The sequence below is a fragment of the Mercenaria mercenaria genome, chromosome 12, assembly GCF_021730395.1.
Source record: "Mercenaria mercenaria strain notata chromosome 12, MADL_Memer_1, whole genome shotgun sequence".
Classification (NCBI taxonomy): domain Eukaryota; kingdom Metazoa; phylum Mollusca; class Bivalvia; order Venerida; family Veneridae; genus Mercenaria; species Mercenaria mercenaria.
The window spans coordinates 41,556,966-41,578,863 of NC_069372.1; the positions used below are offsets into that span (position 1 = coordinate 41,556,966).

The 21,898-nt window shown below is 35.9% G+C and overlaps 1 protein-coding gene across 2 annotated transcripts; it reads left to right on the plus strand.

The window, feature by feature from the left end:
- The first annotated feature begins 3 nt into the window (after nt 1-3).
- On the plus strand, nt 4-18,240 carry LOC123534030 (RING finger and transmembrane domain-containing protein 2-like). Of its 2 annotated transcripts, none has more exons than XM_053519831.1 (11): nt 4-77; nt 1,834-1,954; nt 3,466-3,664; nt 4,145-4,285; nt 5,111-5,196; nt 5,576-5,688; nt 8,388-8,541; nt 9,524-9,673; nt 10,579-10,644; nt 12,049-12,150; nt 16,511-18,240. In XM_053519831.1, the coding sequence occupies exons 2-11, from the start codon at nt 1,847-1,849 to the stop codon at nt 16,643-16,645; spliced, it is 1,254 nt and encodes a 417-aa protein (XP_053375806.1). In that variant the 5' UTR covers nt 4-77; nt 1,834-1,846; the 3' UTR covers nt 16,646-18,240. The 2 variants fall into 2 exon arrangements, with proteins under 2 accessions (XP_053375806.1, XP_053375805.1); XM_053519830.1 differs by having other exon boundaries at nt 67-95.
- The last annotated feature ends 3,658 nt before the right edge of the window (nt 18,241-21,898 follow it).

Genomic DNA, 21,898 nt, shown 5'->3' on the forward strand with positions numbered 1-21,898 from the left:
TGTGTACTGTAGTGAAATATTCGCAAATATCGTGACCTGGCGCTGGGAAACCGAAAATAGGAAAAAAATCTTCATTTGTAAATGTTTATTCAACAGTACAAATATTTTTGTAGTCATTAACTTGCATTTATATCACTGTCTATAAATTGTAGTCTAATTTCGATTCTGTTGTGGTGTTTTACTCTATTGTCACATAATTTCGCGGGGCTTTAAAATTTAGAAAGTGGCAACAACCTGTTTTTTGTTTGTTGTAAGACTGGAATCCTGTGGATATAGCAGTATAAGACTATCCGCAAGATGGCAATGCTGATAATTTTCTTTATCCATATGACTGTTGTGCCGATTAGTTTTGTTACTAGCATGACAGTCCAGCATTCCCATTCACGCTAAAATCCACATAATTCAGGTATAATACGTCACTTGCATGCAAGTTTTAAAAATCCTCGGGTACAATGCTTTCGTGACAGAAAATACATTGTCCGTCCATAAAGAACTGAAATTCAAGCAACCTGACTTTCCTTTTTTTATCCACACACGCAAATTACCCCAAATCAGACTGTTGACACTTTGCAAAATGAGTTGAAATTACATGCCGATGGCATAATTTAAGCTCAGCCTACTTCAGGTACTTTTGGGATTTTTGCTAGAACTGTGACAGCGAATCAAATGCGTAAAACTAGATGCGATAGTATTCAGCCAATCAGCAACGCAGTTAATCTTTGACACTTTCCGATAACTGTCAACATGTGCCAGTGCAAAAACAACGTCTTGTAAACAAGTTGTTGAATAAATAAGCAGTCAGCTGGCGTTACATACTACACAATTATTTGGTCTCCATTGGAAAAGAAAGACTCATAAACTGCTTGTTTATAAATATTTTCAAAATGACCAGTTGCAGACTGACCTTCATCGGGCAGTTTTCTACAAATTCAGTATACTTTTAATTTTTGTTTGAGCCCGATACTGTTCATGCTAAATTGATGACTATATGCAAGATATAGCAGCAAAAAAATGTTATAAAAACTCTGCGGGTAATACTTACCACAAGTTACCAGTGTCAGCTGGATTTTTTGAAAACAGCTTCTTTCAGAATTATGGAATGAAGCAATACTCATTGGATAGGAAATGATATATCCAAGAAAATGAATGGTCACATCAATAGTTTTTACCCATAAACAAGAAAATTAAGCCATCTTTTCAAATTATCGTTTGTTGTGGTGTTGTTTTGATATCTAATTAATGTCTATTTTTTAATATCTTGAACAACGAACATAATGCTAATAGTCTTTTAACTAAGATATACCTTACATCAAAAAATAGAAACAATATCAAAATGCACTTTGTGCAAATAATGATACTAATCAGCATGACAGTTGTTCAAATAAGAAAAATAATCGGCATGACCTTCGTGGGAATAAGCAAATATTTTGTGCTGATAGACACTTCAATATTAAAAAACACTTGGGCACTTTCATGTATACCAGTTTTACCTGTGCAGTACCAGGAAACCTAATGAATACCTAGTTGGCTGCTTAATGTGAAAGCATGTATGCGAGGCAGTTTCTCATTGTACGTAGCAGAAGTGAAAGGTACCAGGAAACCTAACAAATACCTAGTCGGCTGCTTAATGTGAAAGCATGACTGTATGCCAGCCAGTTTCTCATTGTACGCAGCAGAAGTGAAAGGAGTTGGCCCATTTAAAGCTACTTGCCCACTGTTGGGGGTGGAATTTTTCAATATGTTCATTGCCACCAATTTTGACATACAAAAATTAGTCTCCAGTGAAAATCAATGATTTCATATGATAATAAATTGTTTCTACTTTTCATGAAGGAAACTAAACTTAATGGAGAGTAATGGTAATGAGCGGCGTGTGTTTTGGGATTTACCTTCCAACATGAACAACTTACCTGGAACCCTCGGTAACCAAAGAGTACAGCAGCAGCTAGGACAGGTAGTTTTGTTTTCAACCATTAGAGAGTAAGAAAGCTTCCTGCTGTTTAGATTGAAAATTATGCCAAGAAAATTTACTGTAAAAGCAGAAATTTTCGCGAGTGTTTAATTTTCGCTATATTCGCGAGGCCTATATCTCGTGAAAATTAATCCTCACGTAAATATTTACCATTCTAACATAGCTCGATTTGATTTCCAGTTAAACAAAGAAGGAAATCAAGCTTTGTATATTCTTCGATAAACAGCGGTTGACGCGCAGACCGGTAAGAGAGCATTATGACATCAATTATTACGTCAAATTACCGCATGACGTCCGATACATTACTCCTTGCGTAAATGAATTCCAGCATAATATTTATTAAAATATATCAATGAGCATGTCAATGAAAACAATCAAGGTCTTCTTGTGATTATTTTATCGTCTGATTTACCATGGTTCATCGTTCAGATGCTTCAGTATTAAACCACTCGGGCTTACAACCTCGTGGTACAATTCCTATGAATCTGAACTCTGAACCGTGGTTAATCAGGCGATAACCCACTTGAAGGCCTTGAATATTTGTTAATTAGATAATGCTAATTCAAGTAGTATACCATTTTTACAATTTCATGAATATTAAACCTTGCAAATATAGTAAACATTTCAAAATCACGCAATTTTGAACCAGCAAAAAATATGTGCTTTTAAAATACTTCCTTGGAATTGTTAAGATTAAGAAGGTAAGATGTGCAGATATGTGTAATGAAGGTACCGAGAGTTTGAAGAGGCTTGATTGTTACAGTGTCAATGTAATCTTAAGGAGACTAAACTCACTGGGACTTTAAAGACTGATAAAAATTGTTTCAAGTTATACATTAGGTAATTTGATTGAAGGTACATTAATTTAAGAGACTTCTTTAATTCATAGTAATGCAGAGATTAAACACTGTTACACTGGCTGGTGTTGAATTTGCAAAAAGCAGGATGGTAAATTTTTGACAGCCAGTTTTAATGATTCTTTTTTTTTTTTTAAATTTATAAACTACAAGAAATGTACCATAGTCGAGGTTTGAATTTAAGCTAGCAAACTGTGAAATGCAGATGAAAATTCCAAATTGCTAGTTAAGTTTTTATGAAACTGTTTTTTGCAAGACAAAGTGAAGAGTTTTGGTTGAATGATCTGCAGTATTTCAAGTGTAGGTCTTCTTTTGCAGTACACTTTAAATCAGGTGTTTTGTTAATTATTAAAGTAGAAGGTGGACTTTGCAGAATAGAGGGTGTCCAAGGGTCCTCACATTTAGAACTTTACTTGATACAGGAAAAGAAGCCTGGGTTACGAGACCACAATAGGAGGGGGAAATCCACACCCCCTCTCACTGGCATTTAATGAAACTCCCTGCAAATAGCAGTTACATGTCATTTTGAAGCATGTCTGCCAAGTCCACATCTCATAATTATTATGTTTCTCAACTTGTTAGGAGGTTCCTCACAAATTAATTACACGAAAAATTAAATTATAATATACTTGACAGGTTGTACGAGGGGTCATACCTGGTGCTGGTCCCCAGCCAGAGTACCATCCAAACCCCTACCTACAGCATCTGTATGATCGTAATGCAGGCGCAAATGGGACCCAGCACGTTGGAATTCACACTGAGGATGAACATGTCGCACTTGGAGATCTGGAAGCTCAGTTACAAGAAGTTATTGCTCATAATGATACTGCTGAAGGTAAAGTAGCATAAGTATGTAAACTTGATATACAAAACCTCTTTGATAAACTCAGTAATTAGTGCAAAAGTCAAGATTTAAGAGGTCTTGAATTTGATCCTCAAGTACATGAAATGTTTCCTGTAGCGTTCTGTTGATAAGCTGTTGCACAAAAGATATATAATAGACTTTTGGAGACATAAAATGTAACTAAGCAGACTAATAGCAGACTCAGTTTGACTGTGTTCATGAAAGGTAATAGAATGTGCAATTCCCCTCATGCCCCCTAGCACTGGCTTAATTCTATTTCAAAGATATTGAATGGACTGACTGTAAGATCGAATTCCAAAGGATCAGAAAGTATAACAATACTGAATCCAAGTAAATGTGATGGGATTTTTACAGCCGCATTGCTACTGTTATTGTCAAGTTGTTTGATTTCAGCTTTACTTCTGTTCATTCATTTATTTTCATCGCATGTATATATTGGATTTCCTGCAGATGATAACCAACATGCACATGCTCATGGACACACACACAGACAAGGGAGACAACCACAGCCAATAGATTGGAAAGTGATACTTGGCTCAGCAGCTTTTGTTGTCATTCTTTTCCTACGGTTGATGGTTGATCATATATTAGGTAAATGCTTTGTTATACCTTAGAATTGTCATATAAACAGTCTGTTTACAAATTTCTATATTCCTTTAACATTGTTCACTAAACCTCAACAAATTTCAAACATGGCTTACATTATGCTCCACAACTGCCAGCTTTCATTAGTAGTTGCATACAGTGGCACTGGTTGGTACAGTTAGTTTTCAATTTATCTTAAGCAGCCAGATGTTTTTGCTCCTTTGGCTGACTGCTTAATAAAAGTTTAACTGTATTTGAAACATGCTATCTTCCTGCTTATTACTCACAAACAGTCATTTATTCTAAGAGGTGATTAGGTCAGAGTAGCAGCTTTCTGACATGTGCAGATATTTATTTGAGAGACGGATTTATGTACAAGTCAAACTGCTAAGTAAAGTTCAGTCATAGGTTCTCTGCGAGTTGAAGCCGATGACTGTAGCTGAATGTAAACTTCTGCAATGTTGGATGGATACAGGTTTAACCTTAACCATTAAGTATAAAGTAAAGTTAAATAACTTAAATTGTGACTTGTATAAGTACAAGTGGTTGCAGAACTTGAAGTCAGTGCAGGTAAGTTTATGAAGACAGGCTTGACCTGTGGGTAACTTTGTCCAATAAGTATGGTCAGACACTGCCCTTTGGATGGAAGACACCTTAAAACATCTCAGAAATTTGCAATACCCAGACCTGGATTTAAACACTGGATTGACAATAAGAGGTGTTATCACTGCACCACCAGGCTACCTGTACAGAGAAGCATGTTTTATGGGGGAGAAAACACATTTTATATGGCTATTTATTCATCTAAAAACTGTTGTTTTTTGCTTTCAGGTATTCTTGTGTTTATAGGCCTATCACTGGTGTTTTACTACGCCAATTTGCGAATGATTGAGATTGTTCATGTTACATCACTAAGGGTAAGTAAAATATGTACCATCATGCTAGTTTAAGAATATATGTGTATATGCCTTTTTAAAAATATTGTTTAGTTAATCTCTAGCATATTAACTAAAGTTAATCGTTTTTGATAATTCAGTCACTGGCTCTCTTTTTGCCAAGCAGTTAAATTAACATACCCCACAGTGCTGTGGATTTTAGCCATTGTTTTATTTTTGGTTAAGTTCTTATTAGTAAAAGACATAGATAGTTCATGTTTCTAATGAAATACAACAGGCTTTTTAAAAAATGTGCATTCCAATAAGTTTGTATGGAAGGCCACTTTTACCAAATAATATTTTCCCCAATTTTGAGGGATATGAATGTGTTGTATAAACAATCATGTTTTTTTCTCTCTAGGACAGTCATGGTCATGGTAAAGTGCTGATATCCTGTGTCTGGTTGATAGTGTTCCTGTCGGCACAGATATTTGGTATTTATTGGTTCTTCGATGATCAACAACTTTGGAAAGTGTAAGGTTTACCTTTAATGTTTAGATTTTCTTCTGAATCGAAGAACAAAATTGATATATTTTTGTATACAATTTATGTAAATATTGTGATAAGTACAGATTAAAAAAGTCTAGGTAGGTTTTGATACAGTCGATAGGGTAATGTCATTGATGATTTTATTTTTTGCTTGTATTTGCAAATGGAGCAGCAGGCAAATCCAAAGTATCAGTATTACAATATGGAAGAGCTTATAATTTTTACTTGTTTATTTGACTATAATTTTTAGCTCGACTATTCGAAGAATAAGTAGAGCTATCCTGCTCACCACGGCATCGGCGTCGGCGTCACACCCTGGTTAAGTTTTTCGTACCAGTCCACATTTTGACAAAGTCTTTTGAGATAAAGCTTTGAAACTTTCAACACTTGTTTACCATCACCATGTCCAGTTATAGGCAAGAGTACATAACTCTGTCAAGCATTTTGACTGAATTATGGCCCCTTTTGACTTAGAAATCTTGGTTAAGTTTTTCGTACCAGTTCATATTTTGACAAAGTCTTTTGAGATAAAGCTTTGAAACTTTCAACACTTGTTTACCATCACCATGTCCAATTGTAGGCAAGAGTACATAACTCCATCAAGCATTTCGGTTGAATTATTGCCCCTTTTTGACTTAGAATTCTTGGTTAAGTTTTACGTACCAGTCTACATTTTGACAAAGTCTTTTGAGATAAAGCTTTGAAACTTTCAACACTTGTTTACCATCACCAGGTCCAGTTGTAGGCAAGAGTACATAACACCATCAAGAATTTTGGCTGAATTATGGCTCCTTCTGACTTAGAAATCTTGGTTAAGTTTTTCGTACCAGTTTATATTTTGTGTAAAGTGTTTGACAAATGGCTTTGGAACTTTTATATCTTGTTCAGTATTATAGTCTCTATCAATAGGCAAGAGTACATAACTCTGTCGTCTTTTTTGGCTGAATTATGGCCCTTTTTGAACTTGGAAATTGGTTCTGTTTTGGTATATGTCCATGTTTTGTCAAGACTATAAAATTATTTTGACATATGGCTTTTAAACTTTAAACATTTGTTTATCATTATGATTTCCATCTGTAGGCAAGAGTACATAACTCTGACAACTATTTTGGCTGAATTATGGCCCTTTTTTTCGACTTCGAAATTTTTGTCAAAACTATTTGAACTGTGGCTTTGAAACTTTAAACACTAGTATATCAACATGATTTCCATCTGTAGGCAAGTGTACATAACTCTGTCAACTATTTTGACTGAATTATGACCCTTTTTGGACTTGGAAATTAGTTAAATTTTTCATACAAGTCCATATTTTGCCTAACATATAACTTAATAACATATTTGCCATCATGGTCACACATTGCCATTTAGTGCAAGACTAATCGAATTCCACAAATACAGGAACATTTTTTGCTGAATCCATTTTTTTCTTTTGTCTGAAAATCTATGGAAATATTTTGACCCCATTCTTCAATCAATTCTTCGAATAGTCGAGCGCACTGTCATCCGACAGCTCTTGTTTATATTTTTTAGCTCACCTGAGCACATAGTGCTCATGGTGTGCTTTTGTGATCACCCTGTGTCTGTCGTCGTCCGTCCGTCATCAACAATTTGACTGTTAACACTCTAGAGGTCACAGTTTTGGCCTAATCTTAATGAAACTTGGTCAGAATGTTACCCTCATAAAAATCTTGGACGAGTTCGATATTGGGTCATCTGGGGTCAAAAACTAGGTCACCATGTCAAATCAAAGGAAAAGCTTGTTAACACTCTAGATGTCACAATTTTGGCCAAATCTTAATGAAACTTGGTCAGAATGTTACCCTCAATTAAATCTTGGATGAGTTCGATATTGGGTCATCTGGGGTCAAAAACTAGGTCACCAGGTCAAATCGAAGGAAATGCTTGTTAACACTGTACAGTCCACATTTACATCTTCATGAAACTTGGTCAGAATGTTACTCATGATGATCCCAAAATCCAGTTTGAATCTTGGTCATGTGGGGTCAAAAACTAGATCACCAGGTCAAATCAAAGAAAAAGCTAGTTAACACTCTAGAGGCCACATTTATGACCATATCTTAATGAAACTTGGTCATAATGTTAATCTTGATGATCTATAGATCGTGTTTAAATCTGGGTCAGGTGGGGTCAAAAACTAGGTCACCAGGTCAAATCAAAGGAAAAGCTTGTTAACACTCTAGAAGCCACATTTATGACTATATCTTTATGAAACTTAGTCAGAATGTTAATCTTGATGATCTATAGGTCAAGTTTGAATCTGGGTCATGTGGGGTCAAAAACTAGGTCACCGGGTCAAATCAAAGGAAAAGCTTGTTAACACTCTAGAGTCCACATTTATGACTGTATCTTCATGAAACAGTCAGAATGTTAATCTTGATGATCTTTAGTTCAAGTTCAAATCTTGGTCATATGGGGTCAAAAACTAGGTCACCAGGTCAAATCAAAGGAAAAGTTAGTTAACACTTTAGAGGCCACATTTATGACCATATCTTAATGAAACTGTCTTGATGATCTTTAGGTCAATAGGTCAAGTGAGCGATACAGGGCCTTCATGGCCCTCTTGTTTTTAAAAAGCAGAAAATAACTCCCATAACAAAATTGATGAATTAGACAGTAGCTGCTGTTTTGAATAGTAATTTTTAAATACTGATCATCAATTTCAGGTTTTCTTGGCGGTTACCTAGCAACTGGCAGGGAGATTTGTTTGATTTATTTTGGGTTACCATGATAACAGATCATGTGGTTAGATATGCAGCTGTTATAATTAAATGCCTTGTTGCCATAACACCATCTTTATTCCTTCGCCAGAAGAAAAAGGTACACAGAGAATTATTTATACCTTTATTCAAATCGAAAGTGACATCATGTAATGCCAAAGAGATGAGACTTCTTTTAATGATAGATTTCAGTGAGAGGAAGAGCAGAATGCAAGAACCATAACTCTTGAATTATTTATATTTTAGATTTCAAATTTTTGTCTGGACTTCAAAATCATTGAAAGAATTTAAAGAAAGTTATCATGATAATAATAGATTGCAGACTAGTAGGAAAAACTTGTAAGACAGAGTGCTGGAACTGTAACTTTAATAGTTTTCAGTTTGTCTGGACTTTTGTACATTATTTCTCACATTTGCTTTTCGAAAAATCACTTTGCAACAGTTACTGCTGAATTGAAATTAATGAATTGTTGATAGACTGAAGTGAGTAGAAGACCCATAACTGTAGCTTTATAGATTCTTTTATCATGATCATAATGTTAATAATTTGTCATATTTTTAGTGGAAAGGAGGTAGCACAACTTTGTCAGAAATCTAGGCATACATCAGTTATGTAACTAAAGTACTGTAGAGACCCATGTATAATCTGCACTTTTGCATAATGCATATTGAAATACTGTTTAAAACAAGGCCTGCTAATAAACAAACTGAATTTAAGGAAGATGTATCAAGTTAAAAGAAAGTGGGATTAAGCTAGGGTTGTTATAAATGCTGCAACTAAGTAAAGTACTATTTCTAAAATATATGAGCCACGCCATGAGAAAACCAACATAGTGGGTATGCGACCAGCATGGATTCAGACCAGCCTGTGCATCCGTGCAGTCTGGTCAGGATCCATGCTGTTCGCTTTTAAAGCCTATTGGAATTGGAGAAACTGTTAGCGAACAGCATGGATCCTGACCAGACTGCGCAGATGCGCAGGCTGGTCTAGATCCATGCTGGTCGCATACCCACTATGTTGGTTTTCCCATGGCATGGCTCATATATAGTTATACATTAATTTGTTATCTTTTCTGTTTTAGGGTAGATTGTATATGTTTATAGAGATTGTCATACAGACCATTAGGATGACATTACCTATATCACCTTGGGTCCACTTCTTGTATGATCAACCAAAGTCGGGAAAACTTATATTTTCTGCAATTTTAGCTGTGATATATTTAATTTTAAAAGTAAGTACAATTTATACCATTATATTGCTGAATTTGAATCTCTTGTCAGTTTGCAGTTTGTCCAAGACCTGCTAGAGAGTAGATTTCTTTAATGTGAGGAAGGTATCCATCTGGCTTACGGAAGGTTGGTGGCTCTACCGTGGTGCCTGCCTGTTTCTGAAATAATTCCCTGAAGGGCACTTTGGTCCTGTAATCTATCCTAACTATCAAAAGCTGGAAAGTCACTACACAACTTAAATTGTATCATTTGGCTTAAAACTGGACAAAAAAAAATATATATGGTTATTGATTCACAGAGAAGTATTTTGTATTGAGGTTAAATGAGCAGATGTAAGAACAGCTGAAAAAGGTGAAGATATAAGTTTTAACACAGGTAGTGATCAAAGTCCCCACATAGAAAAGGTGGAACAATTTATTTTTGCTTTAATAGCATAGGTGCCATATTTACCACTCCATCTTCCAGTCTAGGTAGATACTGCTGGAAACGGCACCATCTTGAAGAACTCACCTGCACAGAAAGCTGGTAGAGGTTCCGGCCACAGTGACTATGGTGAACTAAATGTCTTGCATTGTTGTTCAACCTGCTAATTACGGAACCACTGACTTGTGTTGTTTATAAGCATTTGATCAATATATGTAATAATAATACATTCCTATGTCTGGACCTTTCATAGGCTTTGTAATTTCTAACATCTGTGATAAAAGAATATTGTGTAAGTTTAGTCTATAAATTGTATCATCTTTTGCTTCACAAGTCAGCAGTAAAAGAAGCTTTTATAATAAAATGATTTAAAAACTGAAAAGCTTTGAAATATTGATTGGTATATGAAGTGAAAAGGAGAAATATTTAAACATTACCTTTTCCAGTTCTGACTGGTTTGATTTTGTTTTTTTCTGTGTTTCAGGGATGGGCTTTATTCCTAGAATATTTTAAAATAAGCAAGGCATTCAAAATGCTTCTGGTTGATACAGTAAGTACAATTTAGTTTGTCTGATTTTTTTAAAACAAAATCTTGTGGCATTGTAGCCACATGATTGTTGGCTTTGACATCCCCAACAGCTTTGGTTACGATTTTTTTGTACGTCCACTTTTGCTTCAAAACCGTAAGAGGTATAGCTTTGAAGCTTTGCACACTCAATTATCATCATTAGATACATGATTTGATTGAATGGCTTAGAACCATAATTCATGCTTGTATATTGTAGTATTTATGTCACTTTTTGTACTTAAAAAATTAAAATTTCTTGTTTAAAATGTACATTTGATTGATAAATTTTGCCAGCAATACTCTGCTGTTGACTTTGGTTGAATACTATGAAAGCAATAGCTTTTAAACTTTGCAGACTTGTTCATCATCGTTAGATAAGTATGTTGATCAAGAACCATAACTCCCACTTGCATTTTTTCTGAATTGTGACCCATTTGAACTTGAAGATAATGGAATTTCTTTGATAAAATTATTGTTTAGGTCCACTTAAATTTGAAATCTGTGAGTTATAGCTTTGAAACTTGGTACACTCTTGAGAGTGAGTAGTAATCCTTGACTTTTCTGGGACCTGATAAACAGACAGCCGCCAGCATCAGTATCCTCTTAATGTAGCTGTTGATTTTAGTGTCATCTTATTGTGATTGTCAGAGCTAAAGGAATTTACTTCATGTTGTTTGTAAAGTTTTATTAAAATTGAACGATAACAAAATTTTGTGTCCAATTTTTACTAAAATATGGAAATATTTGACATTTCTTGCACATTGCCTTATATCAAGCACTCCCAGACAGTCGTTGGCACACAGCAGAGCTGTTAGCTCTCTCTTCACCAGTGCAGGAGATGATTTTTTATGACAAGTAATAAAAACCTTCATGGCCAACTGAAGGAAAATAATCATTATGATTTTCCACAAGAAGATGATGTGCAAAGTGTACAACAAGGTCCTAGGTCAAGGTCACACTTCAAGGTCAAAGGTTATGATTGTGACATTTGAAAGTGTATCAAAGCAGCATCTGGGGATACTAACTACCTATATTTGTCAACGATGTCACCTGTCACAAAGTTCTGAATAATGACCAGTCTTTTAGTGTACTTTTAACCTTTAACCTGCTAGTGGCAAGTGATTCTGCCTTTGTGACCAGTGCAGACCAAGATCATCCTGCATCACATCTGTGCAGGCTAATCATGGTCTGCACTGTTCGCTATTCAGTCAGTAATCTTTCATTGAAAACCCCTTTGAAAAATAAATGGCACTGCCCAAATTGAATGATAGACGAGTCCATTTTAGAAATTTAGCAGGGTAAAGGTTAATTGATTATATGAAGATTTAAGAGGGAAAACATTCATTTTTCACTTTGTTTTAAATGTTGCTGTTATGTTTGTTGTAGAAATTTGGTGTACAGCCTACTGCTGAGGAGATTAAATCTCGTGGGGAGAATTGTCCAATATGTCAGGATGATTACCAGGATCCTGTTATGCTGTCTTGTAAAGTAAGTACAATATGAGGGAGTACTATAAAAGCACATATTTTCACTGGGTCGAAATTTACCGAATTTGAAATTTTGACTATGTTTTTAGCCCACCATCATCAGATGGTGGGCTATTAAAATCACTCTGCGTCCGTGGTCCGTCCGTCCGTCATTCCGTCCGTCCGTTAACAATTTCTCGTTATCGCATCTCCTCAGAAACTACTGGGGGGATTTTGACCAAACTTTGTCAGAATGATGTATTGGTACCCTAGTTGTGTCCCCCTGAAAATCAGACTGGTTCAACAATTTATGAGTGAGTTATGGCCCTTTGTTTATTTCTATATTTTACATAGATTTATATAGGGAAAAACTTTGAAAACCTTCTTATCCAAAACCACAGAGCCTAGGGCTTTCATATTTGGTTTGAAGCATCATCTAGTGGTCCTCTACCAAGATGATTCAAATTATTTCTCTGGGGTCAAATATGGCCCCGCCCTGGGGGTCACATAGTTTATAATGACTTATATAGGGAAAAACTTTGAATAATCCCTTGTCCAAAACCACAGGGCCTAGGGCTTTGATATTTTGTATGTGACATCATCTAGTGGTCTTCAACTAAGATTGTTCATATTATACCCCTAGGGTCAAATATGGCCCCGCCCTGGGGGTCATATGGTTTACATAGATTTACATAAGGAAAAACTTTGAAAATCTTCTTGTCCAAACCACAAAGCCTAAGGCTTTGATACTTGTAATGTAGTATCATCTAGTGGTTCTCTACCAAGTTTGTTCAAATTATCGCCCTGGGGTCAAAAATGGCCCCGCCCCGGGGGTCACATGGTTCATATAGACTTATATAGGGAAAAGCTTTTAAAATGTTCTTGTCAATAACTACAACATTCAAATTTGGACCACCTGTATATTTTTGAGTGGCAAGATGAACCTTGACATGAGTTGACCTTGATTTTGACCTAGTGACCTACTTTCACATTTCTGTAGCTACAGCCTTCAAATTTGGACCACATGTATATTTTTGAGTGGCAAGATGAACCTTGACATGAGTTGACCTTGATTTTGACCTAGTGACCTACTTTCACATTTCTGTAGCTACAGCCTTCAAATTTGGACCACATGCATAGTTTTGTGCACTGGAAAACCTTTGACCTTGATTTTTACCTAGTGACCTACTTTCACATTTTTGAAGGTACAGGTGTCAAATTTGGACCATATGCGTAGTTCTGTGTTTCAAAATGAAATTTGACATTGATTTTGACCTAGTTACCTACTTGCACATTTCTCAAGCTGCAGCCTTCAAATTTGGACCACATGCATAGTTTTGTGTACCGAAATGAACTTTGACCTTTACATTGACCTAGTGACCTACTTTCACATTTTTAAGGTACAGGCTTCAATTTTGGACCACATGCATAGTTTTGTATTCCGAAATAGATTTTGACCTAGTGACCTACTTTTACATTTCTCAAGCTACAGCCTTCAAATTTGGACCACTTGCATAGTTTTGTGTACCGAAATGAACTTTGACCTTAAGATTGACCTAGTGACCTACTTTCACATTTCTGTAGCTACAGGCTTCAAATTTAGACCACATGCAGAGGATTGTGTACCGAAACAAACTTTGACCTTCACATTGACCTAGTGACCTACTTTCACATTTCTCAAGCTACAGCTTTCGAATTTGGACCACATGCACAGTGTTTGTACGGAAATGAAATTTGACCTTGAGGTAGTCAGTAAGTCTTGAAATTTGGAACACTCAGAAATGGCACATTGGTGGGCGCCAAGATCACTCTGTGATCTCTTGTTGAGGTTTAATATCACAAAATTGTAAAAATTGTATGCTACTTGAATTTGAATTATACTAATGGTGAATATTCACATGAGAATTAATTTTCGCTATATTAAGGGCCTCGCAAATATAGCGAAATTTAAACCCTTGCAAAAATTTCTGCTTTTACAGTACCTTGTAAAAATTAGGTGTACAGTTTGTTGCTGGATAGTTTACCAAAATTTCTTGTGGAGAGGGTTGTCCAGTATGTCGGAATAATTTCGAAAATCTACATGTGTTGTCTGGTAAAGATAAAAGTGTAGATCACACATCTTCCCATCTCTATGACTTGAGTTATTAAGGTCGCTGACTTCAAATTACCTGCCCCTTACTTCTATGGGTTTGTGCTCAGCTGGGATTGTCATTTGAAGAAGCCATCCAGCTGGGTGCTGAAGAAGAAGAGCACTTGTGAGTCTTCTTTAAAACTCACCAGATGATCTGAGCTGTGTCAGTATAACAAAACAAAACCAACAAACGACAACAAAAGTGAAGTATTTTTGGTCATACTGGGATAAGGTAAGAAAGTTTGTTCAACAAAAAGGACCTGTCACTGTGTTTTATTAGCCCACCATCATCAGATGGTGGGCTATTCAAATCACTCTGCGTCCGTGGTCCGACGTCCTTCCGTCCGTCCGTCCGTCCCTCATTCCGTCCGTCCGTCCTTCCGTTAACAATTTCTCGTTATCGCATCTCCTCAGAAACTACTAGGGGGATTTTTACCAAACTTTGTCAGAATGATGTATTGGTACCCTAGTTGTGTCCCTCTGAAAATCACACTGGTGCAACAATTTTTTAGTAAGTTATGGCCCTTTGTTTATTTCTATAATTTACATAGATTTATATAGGGGAAAACTTTGAAAATCTTCTTGCCCAAAACCACAGAGCCTAGGGCTTTGATATTTGGTATGAAGCATCATCTAGTGGTCCTCTACCAAGATGATTCAAATTATTTCCCTGGGGTCTAATATGGCCCCGCCCGGGGGTCACATGGTTTATATAGACTTATATAGGGAAAAACTTTGAAAAACCTCTTGTCCAAAACCACAGGGCCTAAGGCTTTGATATTTTGTATGTGACATCATCTTGTGGTATTCTACTAAGATTGTTCAAATTATCCCCCTAGGGTCAAATATGGCCCTGCCCCGGGGGTCACATGGTTTACATAGACTTATATAGGGAAAAACTTTGAAAATCTTCTTGTCCAAACCACAAAGCCTAGGGCTTTGATATTTGTAATGTAGCATCGTCTAGTGGTTCTCTACCAAGTTTGTTAAAATTATCCCCCTAGGGTCAAATATGGCCCCGCCCTGGTGGTCACATGGTTCATATAGACTTATATAGGGAAAAGTTTTTAAAAACTTCTTGTCAATAACCTACAGCATTCAGATTTGGACCACATGTATGGTTTTGAGTGGCAAGATGAACCTTGACATGAGTTGACCTTGATTTTGACCTAGTGACCTACTTTCACATTTCTGTAGCTACAGCCTTCAAATTTGGACCACATGCATAGTTTTGTGCACTGAAATAAACTTTGACCTTGACATTGACCTAGTGACCTACTTTCACATTTTTGAAGGTACAGGCTTCAAATTTGGACCACATGCATAATTTCTTGTTCCAAAATGAAATTTGACCTTGATTTTGACCCAGTGACCTACTTTCACATTTCTCAAGCTGCAGCCTTTAAATTTGGACCACATGCATGGTTTTATGTACCGAAACAAACTTTCACCTTTACATTGACCTGGTGACCTACTTTATCATTTTTGAAGGTACAGGCTTCAAATTTGGACCATATGCATAGTTTTGTATTTGACCTTCATTTTGACCTAGTGACCTACTTTCACATTTTTGAAGGTACAGGTGTCAAATTTGGACCACTTGCATAGTTTTGTGTACCGAAATGAACTTTGACCTTAAGATTGACCTAGTGACCTACTTTCACATATCTGTAGCTACAGGCTTCAAATTTAGACCACATGAATAGGATTGTGTACCGAAACAAACTTTGACCTTGACATTGACCTAGTGACCTACTTTCACTTTTTTGAAGGTACAGGCTTCAAATTTGTACCACATGCGTAGATTGGTGTTCTGAAGTGAAATTTGACCTTGATTTTGACCTAGTGACCTTCTTTCACATTTCTCAAGCTACAGCCTTCAAATTTGGACCACTTGCATAGTTTTGTGTACCGAAATAAACTTTGATCTTAAGGTTGACCTAGTGACCTACTTTCCAATTTCTCAAACTACAGTCTTCAAACTTGATGCACATGCATAGTTTTGTGTACAAACCACTTTGTCCTTGAAATTGATCTAGTGACCTACTTTCACATTTCTCAAGCTACAGCTTTGGAATTTAGACCACATGCACAGTGTTGTGTACGGAAATGAAATTTGACCTTGAGCTAATCAGTAAGTCTTGAAATTTGGAACACACAAAAATGGCACATTGGTGGGCGCCAAGATCACTCTGTGATCTCTTGTTTCTTTATAATTAAATTTGTAATTATGAACAATATTGTATTTCAGCATATATTTTGCGAGAACTGTGTGTCTGTATGGTTTGATCGAGAGAAAACATGTCCAATGTGCCGAGCAGAGATACAATCAGACAGTCCCGTGTGGCAGGATGGATCAACTAGTGCACATCTCCAGTGGTACTGATTTGATCGTCTTTGTGATAGACATTGCATTTCTGTGGAAAATGTGAGAAAAAACTGAAAAGAGATTTGAATGTGTATTGAAACAGGAGATGTCAGAGAATTGTCTTCATAAGAGTACAGAGGTCTGACAGAAAATTCTTTGGAGTAAGGTATTCTGTATTGAATGTTGAGCATGTTTTCGAGGAAAACACTGATAACGAAATTTGGATATAATTTCTGGAAGTGAAAGTATCACTGTTTGCAATTATCAAGAAGAAAGGATTTTGAACAGATGTAAAGCATAAATTCTGTTAGCATTATTTTTGTGGGTATTTTATAAAGGATTTTATGATTTTAAAAAGTTGCTTACCTCCATTTTATTTTCAAATATTTCATTTTGTAAAAAACTAAAAACAAAAAAAAAAACATCATATCATCGTACATCAAATTGTTGTACTGGAACAAAGAGCCAGAAGATTTAAAGAATTAGAAACTTGTTCCATTGTGTTGAGAAAGGAGTTCTTAGTTAGAGCTTTAAGAGTTGATAATTTAGTATTTACCTACTGTTAAAAATGCATATGAGCCATTCTTTGAGGAAGTTGAGGTTTATCAGTGTCCAAAAAAACAACAACATGAGATAAAAACAACCCTGCTCATATATTTATATCTGACCTGGTGAGTTTTACTTGTCTGCTCAGAGTTTTATAAAGTCCATCTATTTGAAATATAACTTCACCTATTTCAAAATCATCTCATAAGCTGAATTTTGTTGGCATACAAATAAGGCAAACTTTTCTTTTTAAAAGAAAAAGTGTATATTGATGTATAAGAAGGCTGTAGCAGCACCAGCAGGATTTTCAACCCGTTGTTGTTGAGCCTGATCTTCATCAAGAATGGTTCATATAAACTTTCTGTGATATCTGTTGAATGATTGGTTAAGCTTTCATCTCTATTTTCTAAGAAGAATGAGTACATGTACAAGGAGATACCTGTATGTAGTTAGTATTTTCTGGGGTAAAACACTTGCCCATTTAGCTCAGTAAATAGAGCCAGTGACAAGGTTTGGAGAAAATCTACTTTACCGGTATATCTGGTTCTTTATTCAAGGAAAAATAAGAGATAAAAGTTTAACTGTGCATGTGTTTATTCTTAACATTTTATTATCAGTTGATTAACAGTTTACTTATTTTTTGTTGTGTTTAACCTTTACCCAGCTAAGTTTGTAAAATGGACTGGTCCATTATTCAATTTGGGCAGCACCACTTCTTATTCAAAGGGGTGTTCTCAGAAAATATACTGACGGATGTACAGGCCTCAAAGGCAAAATCACTTGCCGCCAGCAGGCTAAAGTTTAGACAATATTATATATGAAAATACTGTAAAACACTGGTTGTGCAATGTCGTGAGGGGATGAGCAGCATACTCCAGTTACCAAGACATTCGGGTTATCCAGAGGAACAAACCTGGGACCACATGGATTGTTTGAGCAAGCCCAGATGCTCGATCCATTGATGATCAAGTGAGCATTGTATCACTGCAGTTTCGTCAAGGGTGTCATATATATTGTGTTGAATACTATTCATGTTTTGTTTACTAAATAATAAATTCTGCATTATTCTTGCTTATATGGACTGGCAATCTGATCAGAGTTAACTACCAGCATTAAGTTTCATAAAAAAGGGGTTTACTTCAATATCCTTCCTTGAATTTCATATTTCTTCTTGATTTTGATATGTGGCCTTGAGTTTGAAAAAGAAAATCTATTCTTAAAAGTTTAAGGAATTTCTTCATTATTCTTACTTGTGTTGCCCCAAAGTCTAATGAGGGTTCACATTTCATATTTATCATAAAACATTCATTGACCTTGAAATATTCGTTGAATATGATACAGTCATGTTCTTGAATTTGAAAAAAAAAACAATATCTATGAATTTTTCAGAAAGTTTTTCATCATTCTTGTTTATGTTACCTCACAGTCTTACCAGGGTTCACATTAATTTATGATAAAACATTTTTTAATGTATTCCTTGAATTTAATATTTGTCCTTGAAATTGAAAAAGAATGTTGAAATTCTCAAAAAATCCTTCATTTTTTTATAAGCTTGTTTTGTTTCCTCTTACTAAGTAATCATGCTGTGTATTAGTTTTGTGTACCTTTTCAGCTTCATTCTATCAAACAGTCAACTGATTCATTGATGGATCCATTGTTAGACAGTGTATATGAAACATGTATATTTAAAGACTTCTCTTGAATGTATTTAGTCTTCTTTTTTTTTTTTTTTACTTAATTCTCTGTAGTTTTCTATTCATATAATGTGACATCCTTATCCAAGACATTTTTGTTGATGCTATCTGTTGATTCTTGGCATACTGTTCATCCATTAAAGCCAATGCAGACCTGAGGAGTATCAGCGAGCTTTACGCCTTTGTAGTGAGTTTTACTGATTTCATCACCATCCAGGGTGTTTCCGTTCCTTACCTTGTAGCATTCAATAGTATCTAAAGTAGCAATGCTACACTTTGACACATTTCAATAGTCCTTTAGCTTCACTACTTCCATTTGCAGCTTCATTTTCAAGTGCTGCCAACAAGGCCGGATATACATGGTAGATGGCTTTGACAGCACTTTTAAGTGATAGCCAGCAGAAACCATTCAAAACAGTTTCCATTTCATTGAAGAGTGTTTATCTTACAGCAGAGTTTTGGAAATATCGGTAGACATTCTTCACCGTGTGATGGTTGTCACTGAAAGCTGTAACATCTCTGCATGCCTGGCCTGCACACAGAGCCAAACCATGTGCCACACAATGAACTTGTACAAGTCTTGGATTCTTCTTTCTGAGAAGGGCACCTACAACACCTTTATGTACAGTCATAACTTCAGCTGTCACTAGCCATTGATAGGTTCTATTTCTTGCACTAATGTCTCCCTTTTTTCATTTTGCATGTCCAGTCATTACTTTAGCTGTCACTAGCCATTGATAGGTTGTATTTCCTGCACTAATGTCTCACCTTTTCCATTTTGCATTGACAGCCATTGGTAGGTTCTATTTCTTGCACTAATGTCTCCCTTTTTTCATTTTGCATGTCCAGTCATTACTTTAGCTATCACTAGCCATTGGTAGGTTGTATTTCCTGCACTAATGTCTCACCTTTTCCATTTTGCATTGACAGCCATTGGTAGATTCTATTTCTTGCACTAATGTCTCCCGTTTTCCATTTTGCATTGACACACAGTCCACAAAGTGCACTTCCAGTCTCTCCAATGTATACTATCTTTTCACATACAGAACACGTGATACCATAGATGACATTCACTGTCCTGCTGTTGTAATGTCCGTTTGAATTGAATTGAATTATGCATTCTAACTCCTGCCCATATTTTATTTACTGATAAAATGTAGGAACAGATTTATTATGAACCTGTCATTTTCAAGTCAAACAAAGCAGACAACAGTTGGTTCCAAGCACGGAATTTTTCCAAGAAGTCTTTCATTACTGTTTGGAGGAAATATATAGCTTCAGCACTTGAGAACAATATATTAAATCTGGCTCCCCTGTAAGACGGTAATGGCACAGACCGCATGCCATGTTGTTGTAAAAGTTCTAATGCAAATGTATTAAAATGTCCTTGGCATCAATTTCTTTTTTCATCCTTGCCAGACCCAAGTCTAAATGTCTAAGACACAGTTCGAACTAGACTTTTTAGCTCACCTGTCATGTAGTGACAGTGTGAGCTTTAGTGATTGCATTTTGTCTGTCATCCGTCCGTCCGTTCACGACTTCTTTTGAACACGATAGAGACCACATTTTGCAATCAATTTTAACCAGACTTGCACACAACTTGTATTGGCATAATATTTTGATTCCTTTCAAAAACTGGCCAGATCCCATCTTGGGTTCCAGAGTAAATGCCTCTTAAAGGGCCAAAATTTGCTATTTTGTCTTTTGCAGCCATATAGGGACATCATTTATGGTTTGATTTGATACAAAGTTGCAAAGTATCTTTAACAACGATAGATCTTGGATTCCATGATGAATCCATCAGATCCAATCATATGTTCCACAGTTACTTAATTTTACTTTGTGAACAGGATAAAAATGGCATTTTACATTCAATTTTAATCACACTGACACACAACTTAAGTCAAATTAAGAACTGGGTTCCTTTTGAAAACTGGCTGGATTTCATCATGGGTTCTAGAGTTACTGCCCCTGAAATGGGCAGAATTTTCTTTTTTGGCCCAGTGATTCATTTTGAAATCTGAAGATACGAGTCCATGGGAATCACATATTTGAAACAATGAGATCCAGCCAGTGAGTAATGAGTCAAAAAGGGACTCACGTAAGTCCCAAATTTGAATTGTTTGCTTTTTCTCATCCTGTACATTGTATATTGGTTGACTGATTGATTGATTGATTTAATGGGTTTTACATCCTATATATCTGCACCAGAACTGAACTAAACAGGATGAGGATAAAAAACAGACAAAAAGAAAGAAAAAATTGAGGGAAGAAAAGACAACATTAGAACAGTTTTGGTTGTAACTTCTGTTAAATGTGAACAAACTTAACTTATGACTAGAGTCAAATATGTCAGTCATATAATATCTGAAAAAAGTCACTGCTCTTTCTCAGTCTGAGCTACTTTCATTTTCACACTGTACAGCCGTCTGTCCTGCTTTAATATAGGTAAAGCTTTCATCATAGTGTAACCACAAATAAAGAGTGAGCCATTTAGAAACAAATTTTCTTTTTTTCTTATCTTGATTTTCCGACGTGCTTGCAGCTGCTGCTTCATTTTCTGTTGAAGTGCTATTTCTTCAGTAATCGACGATTCACTCGAAGTTAGACCCAAAAAACCAGAAAGTTTTTGCTGTTTGGGATCTAACTTCAGCTGTTTTTTCAACGGCATCATCAGATTGTTGAAATATTTTGGCCGAAATAACCGGGTACTTTGGAAACAATACTCCCAAGCACAAAATAAATGACCGTCACCGATTGGTTAAAAAAAATCACTACTGTTCAATCAGAATATACTTTACAAATCGAACGGTGATAAGATAGTTTTGTCGCATGAAAATTATCCACGACATCCGTTCTACTTTTTAAACCATTAGAGGAAGTAAACAAAGGTACACATAATGTCAGTGAAATTGTTTGCGTCCCGCAGCTGCACACATTTCAAATTAACGTGTCCCCTGTGAAAAATATGTGTCTTTGATGCAGGATGCACGGCAAAATGAATCACTGTTGGCCCTTTCAGCCATAATGC